Source organism: Anastrepha obliqua, chromosome 5 (genome assembly GCF_027943255.1).
Source record: "Anastrepha obliqua isolate idAnaObli1 chromosome 5, idAnaObli1_1.0, whole genome shotgun sequence".
In the NCBI taxonomy this organism is placed as follows: domain Eukaryota; kingdom Metazoa; phylum Arthropoda; class Insecta; order Diptera; family Tephritidae; genus Anastrepha; species Anastrepha obliqua.
In genome coordinates this window covers 63,183,197-63,203,697 of record NC_072896.1, presented here as the reverse complement: position 1 = coordinate 63,203,697, position 20,501 = coordinate 63,183,197, and the positions used below count along the sequence as shown (strand labels likewise).

General features: G+C 37.6%; 1 protein-coding gene across 1 annotated transcript in view; it reads right to left on the bottom strand.

Annotated features, from left to right (window-relative positions):
• Window positions 1–20,501, bottom strand: part of LOC129248800 (protein dachsous-like) — an 82,140-nt gene that overhangs the window by 7,126 nt on the left and 54,513 nt on the right. The window contains exon 2 of the mRNA XM_054888415.1: window positions 11,349–13,499. Coding sequence (XP_054744390.1) covers window positions 11,349–13,325 — 1,977 coding nt within the window. The 5' untranslated portion in view covers window positions 13,326–13,499. The remainder of the gene's footprint in view (window positions 1–11,348; window positions 13,500–20,501) is intronic.

Sequence of the window (20,501 nt, the reverse complement as noted above, 5' to 3'; positions counted from 1 at the left end):
AGGTCAGTAATGTGTTGTACGCATGTAAAAGAATGCTGGGCGTTACTTGGGGTCTATCACCCTCTCTGATGTATTGGTACTACACGGCAGTAGTTAGACCAATATTGCTGTATGGGGCCTTAGTATGGTGGACTGCGACAAGAAAACTGACATACTTAATGCCACTGGAAAGTACTCAACTACGCGCTGTTCTGTGCATAACAGGAGCGATGAAAACCACTCCAACGGCGGCGCAGGAAATGATACTCAGCATGCCACCGATTGACCTTATGGCGGAAAACCTGGCAGTGAAATCCGCGAGGAGGCTAGTGGCTGCTGGGGTATTCACCTGCAGAATCTTCGGACACAGCTCAATAGGAAAGTGGAGCTCAAGTTACACAGACTACATGACTCCGTACTTTAATTGGGAGAGAAGGTTCGGCGCCACAATGGAAGAGGAGGAATGGCACAAGGGCATGAAACCTGGCCATAGAACTGTTCACATCTATACAGACGGCTCTGAAACTTTAGACGAAGTGGGAGCGGGTATTTATTGCTCAAAACTAGGGATAAGGCAGCCTATCAAGCTGCCAGACCACAGCAATATTTTCCAAGTTTTTGCTGTGGGGAAAGCCGCAGAGCTAGCCTACACTAGAACAAGAAAGAACTCAACAATTAATATATAATATACGTGGACAGTCAAGTAGCAATAAAAGCAATAAGCTCATATTGTATTAAGTCCAAACATGTTCGACGGAGCAAGAAGGCCATAGAAAGGCTAGCCGCAAACAGTAGACTACATATCTATTGGGTACTTGGTCACAAAGGCATTATGGGGAACGAAATAGTAGATGAGATAGCAAAAAGTGCTGTTATACTACCATTTGAACAAGAGAACGACATACTAAAACATACAATGTACAATGAAATGGACAACTACATGAAAAGGCGAGTGGAAACTAGGTGGTCTGACCACATGCAAAACAGCAAAATTCATGTGTAGAACTATCGACAAAAAACTGACTCAATTCGTACTTACGCTCTCGCGAAAGGACTGCAGAACTATCATAGGTATGCTAACAGGTCATAATCTATTGGCTGCACATGCGTACAAGATAGGGATTGCTAACACGGACAAATGCAGGAAATGCAGAGAGGATGTTGAGGAAACTTTAGAACACCTTCTGTGCGTTTGTCCGGCATTATTAAAAACGCATCTAAAATGCCTGGGAGCCCCAGTGTTTGAGGGTCTGGAGGACGTCTCAAAAGCGGATCTCCGAGTTCTGCTTAAATTCGCCAAAAGCGCTGACACCCTACATGATGTCTACTCTCGGTATTCATAGAGGTCGGTCTCCATCTGGTATCGTTAGGGACCAAAAGGTCTATGCGTGGCTTATTGCCAACCAGGCTAATCTAACCTAGCCTATAAAAAATAAAATCGTTTATGCAAATCGCAGATCTCACCAGTCTCTACAGACAATCCTAAAATATATCTCGATATGTGATGAGTGTAAGTAATAAGTATAATAATAAGCAGCATTCGCTAGAGGCTGCCAAACAAATATAAAATAAATACTTATACGAACACGTGAATTACAGTTGAATAGTAGAAAATTCAAAAATATATGGCGGAAGCCATAATCAACGGGATCAATTATCCTTTGAATTTGTTGAAATTAACGCAAAAGACAGACGTACAATGAAAAAACAAATGAATTTGCCACGAAAGAAATCAACAAGCTGCCTGCAGAGATCAGCAATGAAAATAAGAAATGTCTGCACGTAGCAATGCAACAACAAGAACAAACACAACTAAGAAACAATGAATAACAGCACTTGATGCCAATTATCCTCGTTCGCCGAAATTCCATTCGCAGCTGCCCAAAATGTGAGCGTAATTTTCGCGTCCCTCAGCCTTTGAATAGCAACGAACAGCCCATGGCCAAGCGCCAAACGGTAATCGGCAATGGTTGGCGGTCCAATGCCAACGTGATGTCGGTTGCCTACTCGTCAGGTCATCATAGTGATGCACCGCTTTGGTAGCAACCACAGTCACAACAATAACATATAATTCTAACAACAACAGCAACAACAAAAAATGTATAGGGCATAAACGGTAGCGTTTTGTTCTTTTATAAAATGCGATTTTGTATTCTGTATCTGTTTGGAAGTATTAGTATGTCTGTGCATGTGTGTATGTCAGTATTGGTTTTTGATCTGAGCATACTTTTTATCACTTCTTCTCACAGCAATGCATGACTTGATGGCAGCAAGTCGACAACAAATCAACCAAAGCACAAAAATACCAAAAAACAAAGCCACTGCAAAAATTGTCCGCAATGACAAGCAGTTGAAATATGTCTTTTATTCTCACCCGGCTGTATTCAGTTTTTGCTCAATGCATTTTTATAAAAATAAGTTCACAACAAAATTTCAATAATTCTGTTCTTCGAAACTTTATTTGTTGTACTGTTTTGAGGGTCTATTAATTTCTACTATTTAGGATGAATTAAATAAATGACATCTCCCCTCCGTGATAATATTTGTTCCGTTGGAAAGAAGCTAACCAAAAGGTTATCTTAAATAAGTCCACAACGAACTGAGCAGAACTGAAGAAGTCGGTAGATTTGTTTTTATGTCTGGCTGCGCCTTTAAAAGCGCCACATACAAAACGAGTACCGGTTTTAATTACTCAGACCCGTTTTCACAACCTTCTAGCCGCAACTAGCCATTTCTGCACCTCGATACGAAAATAGAAACATCCAAATGGGCGCGGCCCCGATGATCTGATATGAGTATGAGGTCCTAATGTAGGCAGTCTTCAAGTTTCCTCTCAGCCCATTTGTATACTGCTTTGACCAACCCATGTGTTAGTGGAAATGATCAAATTAATAAGAAACTTTCAATTATAGATTGTGGCCAGGCACAATGGATCACAGGTAGTAGTAAATTAATAATAATACTTATGCCCGAATTCTGTAAGCGAATCTCATCTCAAGTCACTAAAATTGAGATTATAAATTAGTGACTGTTTTTGTGACTTGAGACGATTTTGCTATTCAGTAAGGGAAAGTCACAAGAATTTCACCAAATATCATGGTGAAAATAAATAGAGACAGCCAGCTGATGGCACGTATCGGCTAGAGATAGTCAAAAAGTTTAGCAAAAATTCCCTTATCGATTCCATATGTAATGGAATTTTTTAAACTCATTTATCAAGAAAAATTCTTCATCAAAAACATAAAGAATATGAATATTACTAAGCTCATACAAAATAACGTTTTTAATTTCTGTTTTATAAACCTTTTACCTGAATCGGTTTATCAACAATTCAATTGAGACAAACAAAATTAGTAATCGATAAATGTTGAATTGCATCTTTATCTGCAGAAGGATTTCGGGAATCTTAAAGACCTCCTGAAAACGTCTTCTTCCAGAAGGAATGGGTCTTCCGTGCTGCGTAAACTTGCCAGAATCCGTTTACGCATGTTTCTAAAACGTCAATAAATACACAATTATTCGTTTTCTTAAGAAATTTTTACCCAAAACATATTACTTCGCTTCATTTTCGCGCTTTTTTTGCAATATATATATTATAAAATAATTAATTCCTCATCCTCAGAAGTAGATCACTAGTTAGTGACTTTTTTTCAGATTAATGACGTGAGATTGCTTACTGAATTGCAACTAGTCTCAAAATCAAATTTCACCACGAAAAGTCTCAATTAGTGACTTGAGAGTGCTTACAGAATTCGGGCATTAAATTAAACTAACTAATTAACCTACGTCCACAGATCGAAAATTACTCAAAAAGAGCTGCAAACGTTTTCACTTCTCTACTGGTCATCTTCCCTTTCTTACTCAGGCTGATATACCCAAGCGGAATAGTCGAAATCATCATTCACGCATATTAGTTGTAATGGAATAGGGCATGAAACTGAACGTTCTAACTTGTTCCATCTGACATTTGATCTTAATTTCTTTTCATCGAATTTTGCTCGATTTTATGCGTCTTTGTTACGGTTTCAAATATAAAAATTCCATCAGAAATTTTGCGTGTGTATGTCGTGGTATTTATTGTTTGCACGACCGCAGCGGGGAGTCATAATGAAAATTGGGTGTATTATTGTGATTACCCTATTGTTCTTATTCTTGTCAGTCTGCCGCACGTTTTACTTGATGTTGTGACCGAATGCTAATCAGCACTCTCAACGCAGCTTTTTTGGAATCGTTTCTTTATCTTCTTAGTTGTTTTAATATTTCTTGAATTGTTTTTTACTTCTCTTGGTCTGCTACTTGGCCAATCAACCACCCTTTGCGTGAGTCAATTATGCCTTTTGTATTCACACTGATGCCATTATTATTACCAGTATTATTATTGCCAATGCTTGAATAAATTTTATATCGTCTGGTATTTATTCGAAAAAATCTGTGACTTTTACGCATTCCATTATGAGTGCTGCTCTATTTAAAAAAAACATATTTAATGAAACGTCAAGGGTGAAGTTAAGAAATTATTATTTGCAGTTCTGTATTATGAATTCTAGGGAAGAATAAGTTTAATTATATCTGGCTCAACTAAACTTTACTCATAGTTAAGTCATCAGAAGGACGCACCCAGGCCTTTGAAGTAGTAAACTAATCGAACTCATCTGTGTACTCTGCTTAAATTAGTAACGAAAATAGACTAAAGAACAAAACTGGAAAGGTGTTAACGGAATGCAAATTGACTTCAGCATTGTTCGTAGAAGTAAATAAAAGTGGGCATATTTTGTAATATATTTATGTCGATACTCATCCGCCCCATATGTCAATTTGCCACTATTTCAAAATGCAAAAAAGTTAATCCACAACATCGCTTTATTTTGTGCGAAAAATGTGAAGCGGAATGAATGTATTTTTTTATTTTGTATTAACTTTTCAATATACTTTGCTTTCTTTATGACTATATAAGTCTATGGACTCCTAACTTACTTTCCCGTCTTTTATTGTTTGAATTTTAATATTTCGATGTTGTCCCAAAGTGTGTTTTTTTGCCAAGGACATAAAAAAGGCGGTTTTTAGGGTTGTGCGAAATGTAAAAAAACTCGTTTGGAAACGTAAAATAACCCCAGTTGGGTGTCGGTTCTTGCAATAATGAAATGTTTATAGCGAAGGATGATGTGAAGGAAAAATGTGATATATTGGGTAGTCGAAAAAGTCTTTTCGTTTTTTGTCAATAGATGTCGTTGGAGTCATCTATCTCCAGTGCTACCAATCACATTGTGTCATATCATATGGTGTTAGAAAGGTGACATTTTAAGTTTCATTTAACCAAAAAAAAAATTAAATTCGGAGAAGTTGAAATAGAGTGATAGCTGTTCAAAAATGAGTGAAAATAATGAAGAAATTCGCTATATTTCGAAATTTTTGTATAAAAAAGGGAAGAATGCCACGCAAGCCACCAATGAAATTTGTGAAGTTTACGGAGACGATGCTGTATCAGTTCGTGTAGCACAACAATGGTTCGCTCACTTCCGTTCTGGAAATTTCGATGTGAAAGATGCACCTCGCTCCGGTCGACCTATCGTTGAAAAAGTCAATGAAATTATGGAAAAGATTGACCAGGGCCATCACATAAGCTGCCATGACATCACCAAGGCACTAAACATTCATCATCAAACGGCTCTGAACCATTTAAAAAAGGCTGGTTACAAAAAGAAGCTCGATGTTTGGGCACCAATGAATTGTCTGTGAAAAATTTAATGGACAGAATTAACATCTGCGATTCTTTGCTGAAACGAAATGAAATCGAACCATTTCTGAAGCGAATGGTAACAGGAGACGAAAAGTGGATCAAATACGACAATAATGTGCGAAAAAGATCATGGTGCAAGGGTGGTGAAGCTCAACAAATGGTCGCAAAGCCAGGATTGACGCCTCGAAAGGTTATGCTGTGTGTTTGGTGGGATTGGAAAGGAATCAACCACTATGAGCTGCTCCAGCCTGCTCGAACGATTGATTCTACACTTTACTGTCAACAACTGATGAGATTGAAGCAAGCAATCGAAAAAAAAACGGCCAGAACTGATCAGCAGAAAGGGCATCATCTTCCATCCGGACAACGCTAGGCCACACACATCTTTGATGACTCGGCAAAAACTGGGAGAGCTTGGCTGGGAAGTTTTGATGCATCCACCATATAGCCCTGACTTTGCACCATCGGACTACCATTTGTTTCGATAAATGCAGAACTCCCTTAATGGAGTAAAGTTGGCTTCAAGAGAAGCCTGTGAAAATTACTTGTCGCAGTTTTTCGCCGAGAAACCACAAAAGTTTTACACTAATGGAATAATGTCTCTAAAAGAAAATTGGCAAAAGGTGGTCGACCAAAATAGTTTAATAAAGTTTAGTTTAATAAAGTTCATTATAAATATAAAAAAAAAATGAGTTGAAGTTTGATTAGAAATACGAAAAGACTTTTTCGACTACCCAATATAACACGAAATCTATCAAAGCAGCAGGTAGAGGTTTTAAAGTTCAAATATAAAGCTAACAAAGATTAGGTAAAACTTGTCGAAAACACAGGAACCTTCAGTCGGATTATATTGACTACGATGGCTGATGGTTTCCGACTCCAAGCTACAAATAACAACAATAACAGCATGAGCTAAACAAAGTACTGCTGAATCAGACCCAATTAACCCAAGTCGTTAAAAATGTATAAATATCCACAAATAGCCCAACCAATATCCATAAATAGCCCAACAATATTTTTACCAGTATAGTGAAAGTTACCAGTTATAAAACTTTAGCTCATTCTCTAAAGGTCTCAAACTTTATACAAAAATTAGAAAAATCGTACAAACTTTCTACTTCAAATCTTCAGCTTTTAATTCGAATTTCTAGAAAAATTTTTTGGTATTCAGTTTTTAGCTTATTAAATTCTAGGATAATGAAGTGCAAGGTTCGAATTTCCAAAAAATTACGCTGAACTTTTAAAATTTGTTTCAGTTAAAATATCGATTTTGGTTTACGTAGTCGTCGCGTGCGTCTTGAAATGGAGGGACCTGCAGTTTCGAGCCGATTCCGAACGCAGATATTTTTATGAGGAGCATGGCAGAAATACACTCAGAGGTTTGCCATTGCCTGCCGAGGGGCGACTGCTATAGGAAAAATGTTTTTCTTAATTTTGGTGTTTCGCCGAGATTCGAACCTACGTTCTCTTTCTGAATTCCAAATGGTAGTCACGCACAAACCCATTCGGCTACGGCGGCCGAAAGGTTTCATACCCCTGATGAAATTCATCGCAGATGTGTGAGAAATATAAACCTGTTATATACGCTATTAATATTAAGTTTAGAAAAGATAAGATGATTCCACCTCATCCTCCAGACAGCTGCTGCAGAAACCTCTCGATGTACTATAATACCGTTTGGAACCTAACGGAACCACAAAATTTGAGAGCTGCGGTTTTGTTACACTCAAAGTGTCACCGACAGTTTGTTTGCGATTTTTCAATTACTTCAAACTTGGCCTTTATTGTCTCATACAAAATTCGGATGAAAATTTGTTCATTCTTTTTTTTTTTTTTTATTTTAATTTGCACAAAGTTTGAAACTTGAACGGGCATATTAAATCACCCTGCCGTGCTTGTAAAATTTGGAAATTCTTTATGGATTTGAAAATTGAAACTGTGATTTTAACGCTCGTTACACATACAAGTATCTATTTCTTAGACGCAACTGCACAATACCCCAATGCACAATTGTTCCTCCCAAATGTGAAAAATAAAAAATTAAAGCCATCGCGAGTTCGAAATTTGCATTTAAGTATCGTAAACAGAAACCTTGGAATAAGTAGACCATTGAGTACTAAACCCCTCTCCCCACGAACACAACTAGCACTCTATAACGCTCTCATCATGTCCGTCCTAACGCATGGCGCAGAAGCTTGGGCGATGACAATATCGGATGAGGCGTTACTTGGAGTGTTTGCGTGAAAGATTCTGCGTAAGATTTTTGGATCTTTGTACGTTGGTGACGGCGAGTATCGCAGGTGATGGAACAATGAGCTGTATGAGCTTTACGACGACATAGACATAGTGCAGCGAATAAAGATCCAGCAACTCCGCTTCCCGGATCATGCCGTCCAAATAGATGCAAGCGCTCCGGCTCTGAAAATATTCAAGCAAGAGGAAGGGCTCCTCTGCGTTTGAAAGATCAGGTGGAGAAAGAATTGGTTTTACTTGGTGTTTTCAACTGGCGAGATTTGTTAAACTCATTTTTCTATATTGAACAAGTCCCCACAAGCCAGAACCGGGAAGGAACGCGTAGTACGTAGACCTAGCCGTGTAAAAAATGTATATTACTAAAATTTCTAATGTCTGGATAATCCGTTAACTGATTAAACTACACGATACATCAAATTAAAAATAATAAAATCAAGCAGTAAGTAGTTCTCATTAAAATTGCACGTTTCCAGTGTACTATATTTATAAAGATACGAAAAAAATGTTTGGTCGATAACCTCAGCTGCTAGTTGCTTTGATTTTGTAGCACGATTATATTTCAAGTAAATAAGTCAAATAAAAAATAAATCATACTTATTTATTAAAGGCCACAAATTAACAAGAAATCTAATATATAAAAGAAAAAATCTGCAAACAAATATGAAAATTTTACATCGAAATTCTTACTCCGAATTAACTGCTACAAAGTGCGCGGATTGCCTTCGTTTATTTTTTTTTTTTTAAGTGAAAACTTCTTTAGAATCCCTGGGAGTGATTTGAGACTCGATGAAACGAAAAAGCGACACTACGAAGCGTTATATGTTGATATACGTATGTATATGTGTGTGGCTGCGTACTGCTGAGCCACGCTAGTATAGTGAGTATTGTAGTATGTATACTACACTGCCTATTACTTCCTTTGGTGTTTAGTTCAAGCGTCATATGTATGTATGTTTGTATGTATGCTAGTACGTATGTGTGCGCGCCTGCGTATTACGGAGCCACGGTGAGCGAGAAGGCATTATGTATACCTATACTACACTACCTAATACTTACTTAGACCAAGCGTGTGCTGTATTGCGTCCGTATTTTTATATTCGTAAATATTTTCATTTTTAAATATTTACCGCAATTATGGCGAAAAATATTGCAGAAAAGTGTCGTGAATATCGACAGAAAAAACAAAAAGGAAATAAAACTAAAACAGTTTTAATTGTGGCAATTTATATTTCACCGAATCAATCAATAAATAGCATCACGGAATTCATTCACGAAAATTTAATAAAGTATACACCAGAAGTATCGCGGATACTTAGAAAAGATTACGATAAAGTTCCAATGATTTTAAGTGGCGATTTTAACGTAAATTTTGCATTGGACACAGTGGTTCCTTTAATTGACTTTCTCAATACAACATTCAATTTAAAAATGTGTAACAATCGCACTGAATCGACAACACGATCAAAAACAACAATTGACGCGGTATTTCAGAGATATGTTGACAACATCAAAACCAAAGCATTTGTATCATATTTTAGCTATCATCAGCCACTCGTATCATTTGTTGAAATTTAAAACACTGAGGATGAATAATAATAAAATGAAGAAAATAAAATATGAACTTTATAGCAATATTATAATGAACCTATAATTATCCCTCTCCTAATGCTGCTTTCGTCTCATTCTCTCTCAGTTTGTTTTACGGAAGGTTTCACTTCTATCGCGTCTAACCATTAGACTGGTATTTTTTTGGTTTTCGTGAGAATAGTCGCAAAGATGTTACAGCCTGAATCTTCCTATTAAAACCAAGTGGGGGTTTTAAGCATTTAGATTATATCTTGGCTAGGCACCTAGTTTAAAGTCCTGTCTTCATCTTCTTTTACGTTTTACCAATTTTTGGTGGGCTTTGAAATATAAACCTTTTTCTTAAATACCACTAATAATTATTTTAAGAATTTGAATAAAAACCGCCGAACATACATCTCTCGGAAATACCGTTATATGGAAGATGATACTGTAGTAATTGTATGATTTGATTCGTTGGAAAGAGTTTTTAATTGGATCTAATATAATAACAATAAGTGCACTAAATTTAGATGAAATCGGTTAATATTTCCTCATAAGTGGGGCTGATTATTTATACAATTTGGTTTCTTGAAATTCACTTGACTTATCAAGTCCATACAAGTGGAACCACTGCGCAATGTAGTCGTAGTAGTGTGCAACCGTAGCAAAATAAACAAGCGCTCAATTTTTGAAGCAAAATGAATTATAATTACTTCACGCCTGTTTTCTAATTTTTGATGTTTTGGCTGAAGATCCATTTGAACTAACAATTTTGACGCCTGCTCAACCATATCCCTCATTGAACTTCACAGAATGAAAGCATAGCGTGCGGTTCAGGTGAAGGGTCACATACCGAACAACAACAAAGTTATTGTTGCCTAATACCAGCAAAAATCATGTAATGATAATGGATTGAGACACAGTAACATTTGTTGATTTCAAACCAAATAGCAAAAAAAAAGAGCTGCTCCAACAGACTGATGGCTGTCAAGCACTTAAAGTATTTCAAATTACGAATTTATCTGCTTGATATCCGCTGAGTGCATTCTTCTGTAAACGTCCCCTTGCACTCATATCCACATACGCATACAAGTGATTGTTTAGAAAGGAAAACATTACAACTAAACGCCATTTGCTTGTCACACCATTCAGTTCAGTTGTCCCGAACATGTAGGATTAGTGGCAGATATCTCACGAGATAGCGCACTATGTTCCCACATCAACTTGGTTTAGATGTCTGTTTGAATACCGAGGGTCACATGCATGGGCGGCTTTATATTTTTATTTCTAAATTACTCATTTTAGTCTCTTATTTCCTTTGCTTGAAATTTGCTTTTGTTTTTCGACACTTTACTACTTGGCGGCTTAAGCGGCTTTAAGTGGTAAGTCCGAGTTTTATTACGCCCAGAGCTAATTAAGTGGAAATAATGAGAAATGTGTAAATGTCCAGCCAGGAACCGTCCCGGTAGATCGACTAAGCGGCCGCTAAATACTTTGAAAAGCATATTTGTTGAAATGTGCAGAATCTATTTTGCCTTTTTTGACACGACACACATACGGACACTCATTCCTATTCCAACTAACCACTCAAAATGTGAGTGTTAATACCCAGCTCTAGAGTAGTGCCACTTTGACGAGAGATGCCACCGTGGTGGGTTTAACTATATTGGCGAGTGTCAGTCTGTTGCCCCGTCCAGTTTCGTTACTTCCTTATTTCACTTTTGCAATTAGTACTAACTGTTAAATGACTACCGCAACCGCAGAAAATCTGCAATGAGCTCACCATCTGTAGGATGAGTACCAGTGCACTTACCTTTAGAATGCAGCGTCCAACCGGTTCATTTTCTGCAACTGAAACATTGTAGAAGCTTTGATCAAAAATCGGTTCATTATCGTTGACATCATGTATTGTGACGAGCACTGTGGCGGTTGACGAGAGCGGTGGATGGCCATTGTCTTTGGCAATGACAGTCAGCTGTGGCACCGGTTCGGTTTCGCAATCGATGTGCGCGCGCGTGGTTATCAAGCCCGTGTGTGGATCAATTTGAAACCATTCGGCATGCGTTTCTGGGGTATCGGCTAGTGCGTAAATCACCGCCGAATTATTACCCTCGTCGCGATCGAAAGCAGCCACCTGCAAAACAGATGTGCCCGGATCAGCAACTTCCATCACATTGGCATGGTACACTTCATGCTCGAACTCTGGCGCATTATCATTGATGTCCGTTACGCGCAAATAAATAGTTTTTGAGGCATGCAATGGTGGTGTGCCATTATCTGTGGCCACAACGCTGAGCGTATAGTTTGACTGAGACTCACGATCAAGTGGCTGTGAAACGATTACTAAATATATGATGTTGTCACGGGTGTTAAGTCCAAAGTGTCCATCGCCACCATTGAGTGTAACATTTACATTCGAATATTCAGCCTTTGAATCGGGATCATTGACGGAAATACGTGCCACAATCTCACCGGGTTTCGCCGACTCAGAGATCTTGGGCGTTGCGTCATCGCTGAGGAAAATGACATTAATCGTCGGCAGATTATCATTGATATCTGTTACGCGTATGGACACAAATGCGGTGGTCTCTAGTGGTTGCTCGCCATGATCTTTGGCCACCACAACGAGCTCGTGTAATTCCTTAGTTTCAAAATCCAATGGTTTATTCACCGAAATCAAACCAGTTTGTGAATCGATGCGAAACATTTGTTCCTTGTCACTCTGTCGCCGATTTATGGAATACTCCACCAGTCCATTTTCATCAGCATCTGTGTCCGTTGCATATACCTGCAATACGCTAGTGCCAACGGTGGCATTTTCTGGGACAGTTGCAAAGTACCGACTCTGATTGAAAATTGGCTGGTTGTCGTTGACGTCTTGTATGGTAATGTTTACAGTCATCTGTCCACGCAAAGGTGGACTACCACCATCCAAGGCTTCAATCACCAAACTGTATCCCGGTGTCGTTTCGCGATCAAGGAATCCATTAATCTGCAAGTCCAAGTACAGCACACCGTCGCGCTCGCGATGGGACGACAGGCGGAACGCATTATTCACATTACCCGATACGATATTATAACGCTGTGTATTGTATTGGCCTAGGTCTAGATCACGTGCAGGATTCAACGTTCTTTTCACATCACGCGGCGTATTTTCAGGAAACTCGATATTCATTACCGGTTGTGGAAAGGTCGGCGCATTATCATTCTCGTCCAACACACGCACCACCACCCGCACATTTTCACCACTCAATGGGATAGCAACCAAGCTATATGACGCACGGGTCTCACGATCCAAATACACTTTAGTCCGTATCTCACCGGTCGTATGGTCGATGGCGAGATCAGTGTCCACCCCACTACCCGGTACCGGTACGATCAAATACGGTGGACCGCTATCCACGCTATGAGAAAATTCACCAATAAAACCAATCTGATGTCCAATGGGTACACCTTCGGATATTTCGAGTTCGCGAACATGTTCGCCCGTGACACCCGAGCAGAAGAGGATACAAAGCAATGAAGCTAAAACGAACGCGTGAAACAACCGTCTGTGCGGATTAGAGTACCAGTGCAAGGACTGTATTTGAGCGCGGGTACTGGTTTGATTGTTTAAACTTGAGCAAGTGCAAGCCGGTAATATTCGTTCGCTGTGGCTTATATGCACTGCTGTGCTCCGTAGCGATACACTTTGCCGTTGGTGTGTACTGCACGCGAAAGTTACATTATCAGGCTTTTGTGCAAGTTGTGGCCTATTATGCATTTTCTTATTATCTTTATATTTGACCATTTTGAGATAATTTTTTTAAATGCCTGTACGCTGCTCTCCGAGGAGCAGCCCGAATAAAACTCGTTAGTGAATGGCCAAAACTTCTATTGGGGACTAGTGAAGTTTTAATATTTGTCGGCGATTATTTTTATTGTATGCCTTCATTATGATGAAATTAATCTCGGCGGATTTAACCTGGAAGAAAAATTTAAAAATTTTTATTATTAAGTGCTGATATTTTTGGAATCAATTTCAATATACAAACATGGAAATGATGAAGATATTAAGCTGTATTTAGCTAATACACATTTTTATAAATCTTTGTTTAGGCCCTTAGATAAATTTACGTAAAAACTGGCCCTTTGGTTCGCATACTGTCACCATTCGTACCCATTCTAAGTGGAAGTAAGTATGATACGATGCGTTTGCAAAATTTTATTTCTAGTAAACAACAGTTATTAGGAGAGATTAACTTAGACCACCTCTTTTCGTGCTTGCGTTTCTGATTGTGGACATCATAAGAAAAGAATAATGTACTAAATTTTTTGCACTAAGGTATATTACCTGAACCTACTCTTGTCTGCGATTTGTTCGTATAGTTGACCAATAATAAATTTGCATGTTTACTTTTACAGCAGTTTTTCTATTAGAATTTCATACCTACTTAGAAATGCTTGCTTTAACTCTACATTAATAAAATTTCTGAATTGTTTTCTGATACTATTAAAATCTTTAAAACAAAACGAGATTAAAAAAAAAAAATTCCTGTTTGAGTGTATGATCGGTTATTAGTGCCAAACACGATAGGCGGGAATAAGCAGCCAAAGCAAAGATGAAAATTTGATGCTCCCTGATTTCTGAATTGCTGTTGTTATTATTATTGCGTTTCACACTACTCTTTGGAATATACTTTGGCTTCATGGCAGAGCTGCGCATGCCATCCCACTGCACTTCTTCCAAAAACTCTTTTCTAATATGTTTAGGTATAATTTTAAAAGTAGTTTCCTCCAAGTCTTTCTTAATTGTATGTGCGTGCCACAAAATTATTACTCTCCATTTCCTGACTATTTAGTGCACATTGTTCTGCTAGACTTTTGGAACCTTAGTTGATGTTGGTTACATGTTTGTGTCTCTTTGTCATCAAACATTCCCAAAAAATAAGAAAATTTTTCAAATAAAAAAGTAGCAACTGGTATACTGAAGTCAAACCATAACCAATGGAGATGGTTATGCAAATACCAGAGCAAAAACAGAACGATCAACATAACAGAAGAATGTTACACAGAGCAAAAGCAACGCAGGTCATGTGGTTGGACGGAGCGGAAGAAGAGTTAGGAAAGTGACACCAAAACCTTTTCGGTTGTCATAGAAGAAGTGAGTTGTTTTAATATCAAAAGAAGCGAAACCTACTCTTGAAACCTACTTTGAACCCTACTCGTTAAATAACTACATATATATGGTACATACATACATATATATGTATATAAAATAGTCAGCAAGTAAGTAAACGAGAGTAGGTTGAGTGGAAAAGGAATTGAAAGGAAAGAAGGAAAATAGTAAAATTTAGTAAAGAGTTGTAATGTTGCCTAAATGTCCTACTACCATTAAAGACTGAAAGCTGCAAAAATTGGCAAGCGCAAATTGTAATAACTAATCTAAGATAAACTGGCACGTGAGCCCAACTTTAACTAAGCTAAATACATTACACTCATCGATCACACATTTACTGGTGAATTTACCATTTTAAAATATCGAGCAAAGAAGCCAATGAAATAATAATAATAATAATACACATTTTTTGAGAATTTTCCCTTTGTATTCATCTCCCACGCACCTTTACAACAACAGCATATCAATTTATTTTTTTTTCGTGTATCTGAAATAGCTTGTAAACACTTTTCGATTACTATGTATTTACAAAAATCTCTGGAGATCTGTTTCAACACTCTTGTAGTCATTTATTCCTGCAACTAGAAGTTCGGCGCTTAGTTCTTGTTGTTATTGTTGATGTTGATTTAGATAATTTTCTGTTGGCATTGGCGCTTGTGCTGATAAAGATCTCAGAATGGAAGAAATGTACAACACAAGCTATGATGATGATGACTTTTGCTTTTGGACCTTTAACGTATGTACATATATACGAGTGCATAAACGGTGCTCCGAAATCAGGTATTTTTTTATATCAAAACCGTTGACTGTCCGTCAGTATCATTCCTCTGCTGAACAACATAAGTCACTTTATGATTACAGTATGCCCAAAAACGTTTCACTAATTCATTTACAAATTGAAAACTATATGCATAGGTACATATAGTTGTTGTTCCACAAATGAACGGAGCTACAGTTTTAAGCCGACTGCGAACGGCATATGGTTTTTTATAGCTTTTTAATAGTAGAAGTACTCCCGGAAGCACTGTCGAGAAACGACCGCTACTAGAGGAAACTTGTTTCTATCAACTGGTGTTTCATTCCCAGGGTTTCGAACCTGTGCACTTCCGGCTGCGGCGACGGAGTTTATTAAAATACAAATTTTAGCGTGTCATAAAAAATATCCAGTCAGAGAGCCAACACCTGGTTTTGGAGCAGTGCATGCGCAGATAATGACAGTTTGGTATATAGTAATTAGAAGTGGTGGCATCACTGGCACAAATTTTCAAAATTGTAGCTGGTAACACTTTTATTCATTTTTTTCGGAATTCGTCCAACTTCGCAAAATATGAAATTAATATGGTGCTAGAAGTGTTTTAAACAGATTCACATATGTAGGTATGTATAACAGTGTGCGTCAGTTTTTTCCACTGGAATTTTAAAATGTAATAATTTCCGCGAAAATATTTCGGAAAGTTAGCAAGATTTCTGTGATCAGGAGGGGTGAAAATACTTAAAAAATCGAGTTTTTTTTAAATAAATTTGTGTTTAAAATATTTTTCCAAAAAATCGCCAATTTCTCTTCTATTATAGAAGAATTTAAGCCGAAAAGATTTGCATTAAAATTAATGAGACGGGATCAAAATAATAACGCGAATAACTCAACCAAATCGTGACAGATTTCGACTTGTAAGATATCATTGGAAAGGTATTTTCACAACCCTTTCATCTGTTAGACCACCAACCCATTTAACACACGTCCTAGTTCTAGTTGGCAAATATCATTATTTTGAGTTCCTTCATACAATTTTTTAATATTTTTATGTAAATTTTTAAGCTTAAACTCTTTTAAAATCTGGGAGTAAAATTTGTTTAAAACAGTACCGATATCGTTTTGTAAGGACGGTGATGTACCTTACTGTGATTCATGGGAGAAGGTAGTGAACGCGATTGGCCTAATGTCAGGCGTTTTCTTAAGAGCTAGAAAACTTAAAATGCTAATACAAAACTTAAATATTGTTAGAAGAAATTTTTGTATTATAATCTAGTAGATAATTGCATTGCATTTGTTTTCTGAATATTCCAATTTTTGGCTACTTTTTCCAATAAATCTGAATAATAAATCTAAATGCCGCAAGCAATGGCCATTAAGCTTCATTCTTGCACGAGCGGTATTTTATAGACACTTAAAATTTTCCACGACACAGTTTGCCATTAACAGTGGCCAACCATAGTTATCGATTGTTTTCAAGCAGCTAAAAAAACACCCAAAAGTATTAGCATCAAATTAATGGTGTATTTTTATTTATTTACTTATTCTTTCATCAATTAAAGTACAACTCAAATAAATTACTAATACTAAAGCTTAAATATAACATATGGTAAACAATACTGTGAGATACATTAGTCACAATTCAAAAAGTGTATCTCCAGATTAAGTTTTGGTTTGAAAGTCTCTCGTGAGTTAGAGAATATACTACTGCGGGCAAAAAGTAAGGTGAATTTATTTGTCAAACTTCGCGGGATTAAAATTTCGCTCTAGTTATTTTTTTCATGAGTTGGCAGCACTATTAATAATATCTGAGCCAACTTTCATGTGAATGTCATTATCAGTAATATATTTACGCTTGTGTTTACCAAACGACCAAGAGTGCATTTTTCGATTTTTACAATGTCTGATTTGATTGAGCAGAGAAGTGCCATCAAATTTTGTTTGCGGAATGAAATTTCGGCTGCGGAAACGTTTAGCATGCAGAAGACATTTGGTGATTCGACCATGTCGCAGAAAAATGTTTATAAGTGGTACAAAGATTTCAAAGAGGGTCGAGAACGTGTTGATGACTTGGAGCGCTACGGACGACCATCGACGACAACAGATGACCAACACGTCAATAAAGTGAAGGAGTTAGTGCTCAAAAATCGTCGGTTGACTGTTAAAGACCTTACTGATATGATCGGAATATCAGAAGGATCTGTGAAAACCATTTTGAAAGACCATTTGGGCCTACGAAAAGTCAAATCTAGTTTGGTACCGATAACTCTCAATTTTTGGAAAAAAGTCGTCGCGTTGATGTGTGTGAAACAATGCTTTCATATTATCAGGACAAGCTCAAATGCATCATTACGGGAGATGAGACTTGGATTTATGCTTACGACCCTGAAACAACCGACCAATCAAGCGAATATCGTGCTAGGGGCGAGGCCAGACTGAAAAGAGCACGTCAAAGTCGTTCAAAAATAAAGGTCACGATGACAGTATTTTTCGATTTTCGTGGTGTGGTGCACTATGAATTCCTTCCACCTGGCCAAACTATTAATAAGGAATATTATTTGAGCGTTATGCGTCGTTTACGTGAAGTAATTCGTCTAAAATGACCAGAATTATGGGCCAACAACTCTTGGTTTTTGCATCACGATAATGCACCGTCTCACACTGCACTCGTTCTTCGTGACCATTTCGCCAAAAATTCCACGCATATCGTTCCGCAACCACCGTGTTCGCCTGATTTGGCTCCGTGTAACTTCTAGCTATTCCCAAAACTCAAGAGACCACTCCGTGGAACGCGTTTCGAGTCGATTGAGGAGATAAAAGCTGAATCGAAGAAGGTGCTGATGGCTATACCGGAAATGGACTATGTGGCATGTTTTGGGGATTGGAAAAATCGTTGGCATAAGTGTATTTCATCGAGAGGGGATTATTTTGAAGGGGATGAAATTGATTTACAAGAATAAATAAAGATTTTTCATTTTACAACCAAATTCACCTTACTTTTTGCCCAAATTGTTGCATAACTGGTTAGACTGCCTTATACAATGTGCAAGCGTTGCCCGCAGTCTTGCCTTTTCGGCTACTGCCTCGCCTCGGCTTGAGTTGAATAAAATTGAGGACACGAGAATGGAGTATCTTTGATTACATTGAGATCAATAGAATAGTGTTCCTCAGTTAATTGTTCCGTAACAGTTCCTCACATAATTGACTTTCTGCACACAACGTTCAGTAATCCTGTTTTTAGCTGTTTTGGAAATTTGAATTGGCTACCTCGAGATGTGATTTATTTCTTTATTTTATTTTAATAATCTACAGTACAAATTACTTTACAGACTCGACACAATTGTAAGGAAAAGCCAATTAAATTTGGCAACTATAATATTAGCAATCAATATATATACAATAGGGCGGGTCGATTTAAAAATAGCTCATTGCTCTGTGAAAATCGTATTCTAGGGATCAAAATAAGAAACTTTGCCGAAGGAACCATACCTCTAAAACGAATTCTGATGTCCCCCAATTTGGGTCGAACGAAAAATCCCACTTTGACCCATTTAGAGTGCTGCAATCGAGTCCAAATGTATGACCGACCCCCACTAACTTTGGACGGCCGATCCACGCATGCCAGTGGCCCACTCCCTGGAACTCCCATGGGGGGTTCCCCATACAATCATTTCAAAATATCACCATTTTTGACCTTTACATGAGAAAAGAAACTAAAAAGTTCGACCCAAATTGGGGGACATCAGAATTCGTTTTAGAGGTATGGTTCCTTCGACAAAGTTTCTTATTTTGATCCCTAGAATATGATTTTCACAGAGCAATGGGCGATTTTTTTGCCTCCCCACAAATCGACCCGGCCTAATATACAATATTAAGTGACTAAATTTAAATTTTTACAAACTTAGATTTAGATAAAGAAAAATCAAGCGGACTGGTACTAGATAATGAATTATAGTCTCGCAGTGTACTACTCGCAAATTTCATGTTAAATTAAAAATATCGGAAACTTGTTTGCGGAACATTAAAGCCAATCCGCTCAAGCAGATCAGGACATTCGACGATGCCATTAACAACACTGAAAATAAGCAAAAGTAAGCGGACTTCGTTCTCCTTTCTAGAGATTCTAGATTAATTAGCTTTAGCCGAGAATTATAGGATGGAACAGGTGACTCAAATCGTAGGGAACGTAAAACCTGCTTGAGAAAAAAATTTTGAACGCGTTTTATTTCCTTAATCGTAAGATGGTCGTAAGGTCTCCAAATGATAACTGCGTACTCTAAAGATCCATGTTTAGCAGGCAATTGAAAAATAATCCACCAGCACAAATATCGTTCGGGCTATTCGTAAATACCAAAGTCAGTAATCGCCAATAGAGTCTTCGAAAATAGCGTTCACACACGATATTGCTAGGCGGTCACAAGAAAGAAGTTGTGTCCTATCAATAACGGAATGAAAAGAAATATAATAAAATAAATTAAGTTTTCTATCCAATTTTTTTTTAATAAATTATCTTTGAACCACCCTGTATGTAGTATGTGTTAAAACTACAAATGCAATATGTATGTACAACTTTGCAGACAAAGGCCAAAAAAAGAACTCAAAATTAAAATAGTTTCGAAAAGTCATGGTCATGGCTAGTTTAATGCATTTTCTGTGCATGTGTGAGTTTATGTATACAAATTGAAAACAAATTAAAAATAATAGAATAAAAATGCAATGCCACCGTCACCGTTACCTCCTGTCCCTGTCCGACTGTCCAACTGTCCGACTGTTGATTTCTATAATTGATAAATGAGTTTTTCGTCACCACAGGCGGCTGCACTGTTCAAACTGGTAGGCTGTTAGTCAGTTACTCGAGCAGCCAACCAACAGAATAAGTACAAACTACTTTTTCTATTCCACTGTGTATAATTGCGGCACAGTGTATGTAGTGATGTATGTATGCATGTATGCGAGCTGTTCGATTTAATCAGATGCTTGTAAAAGCATTGCGAGAAAATTAAATTTTTTATTCAAGACAATCAACCACCGACTTGGCCGATAACATCAGAGAAAGT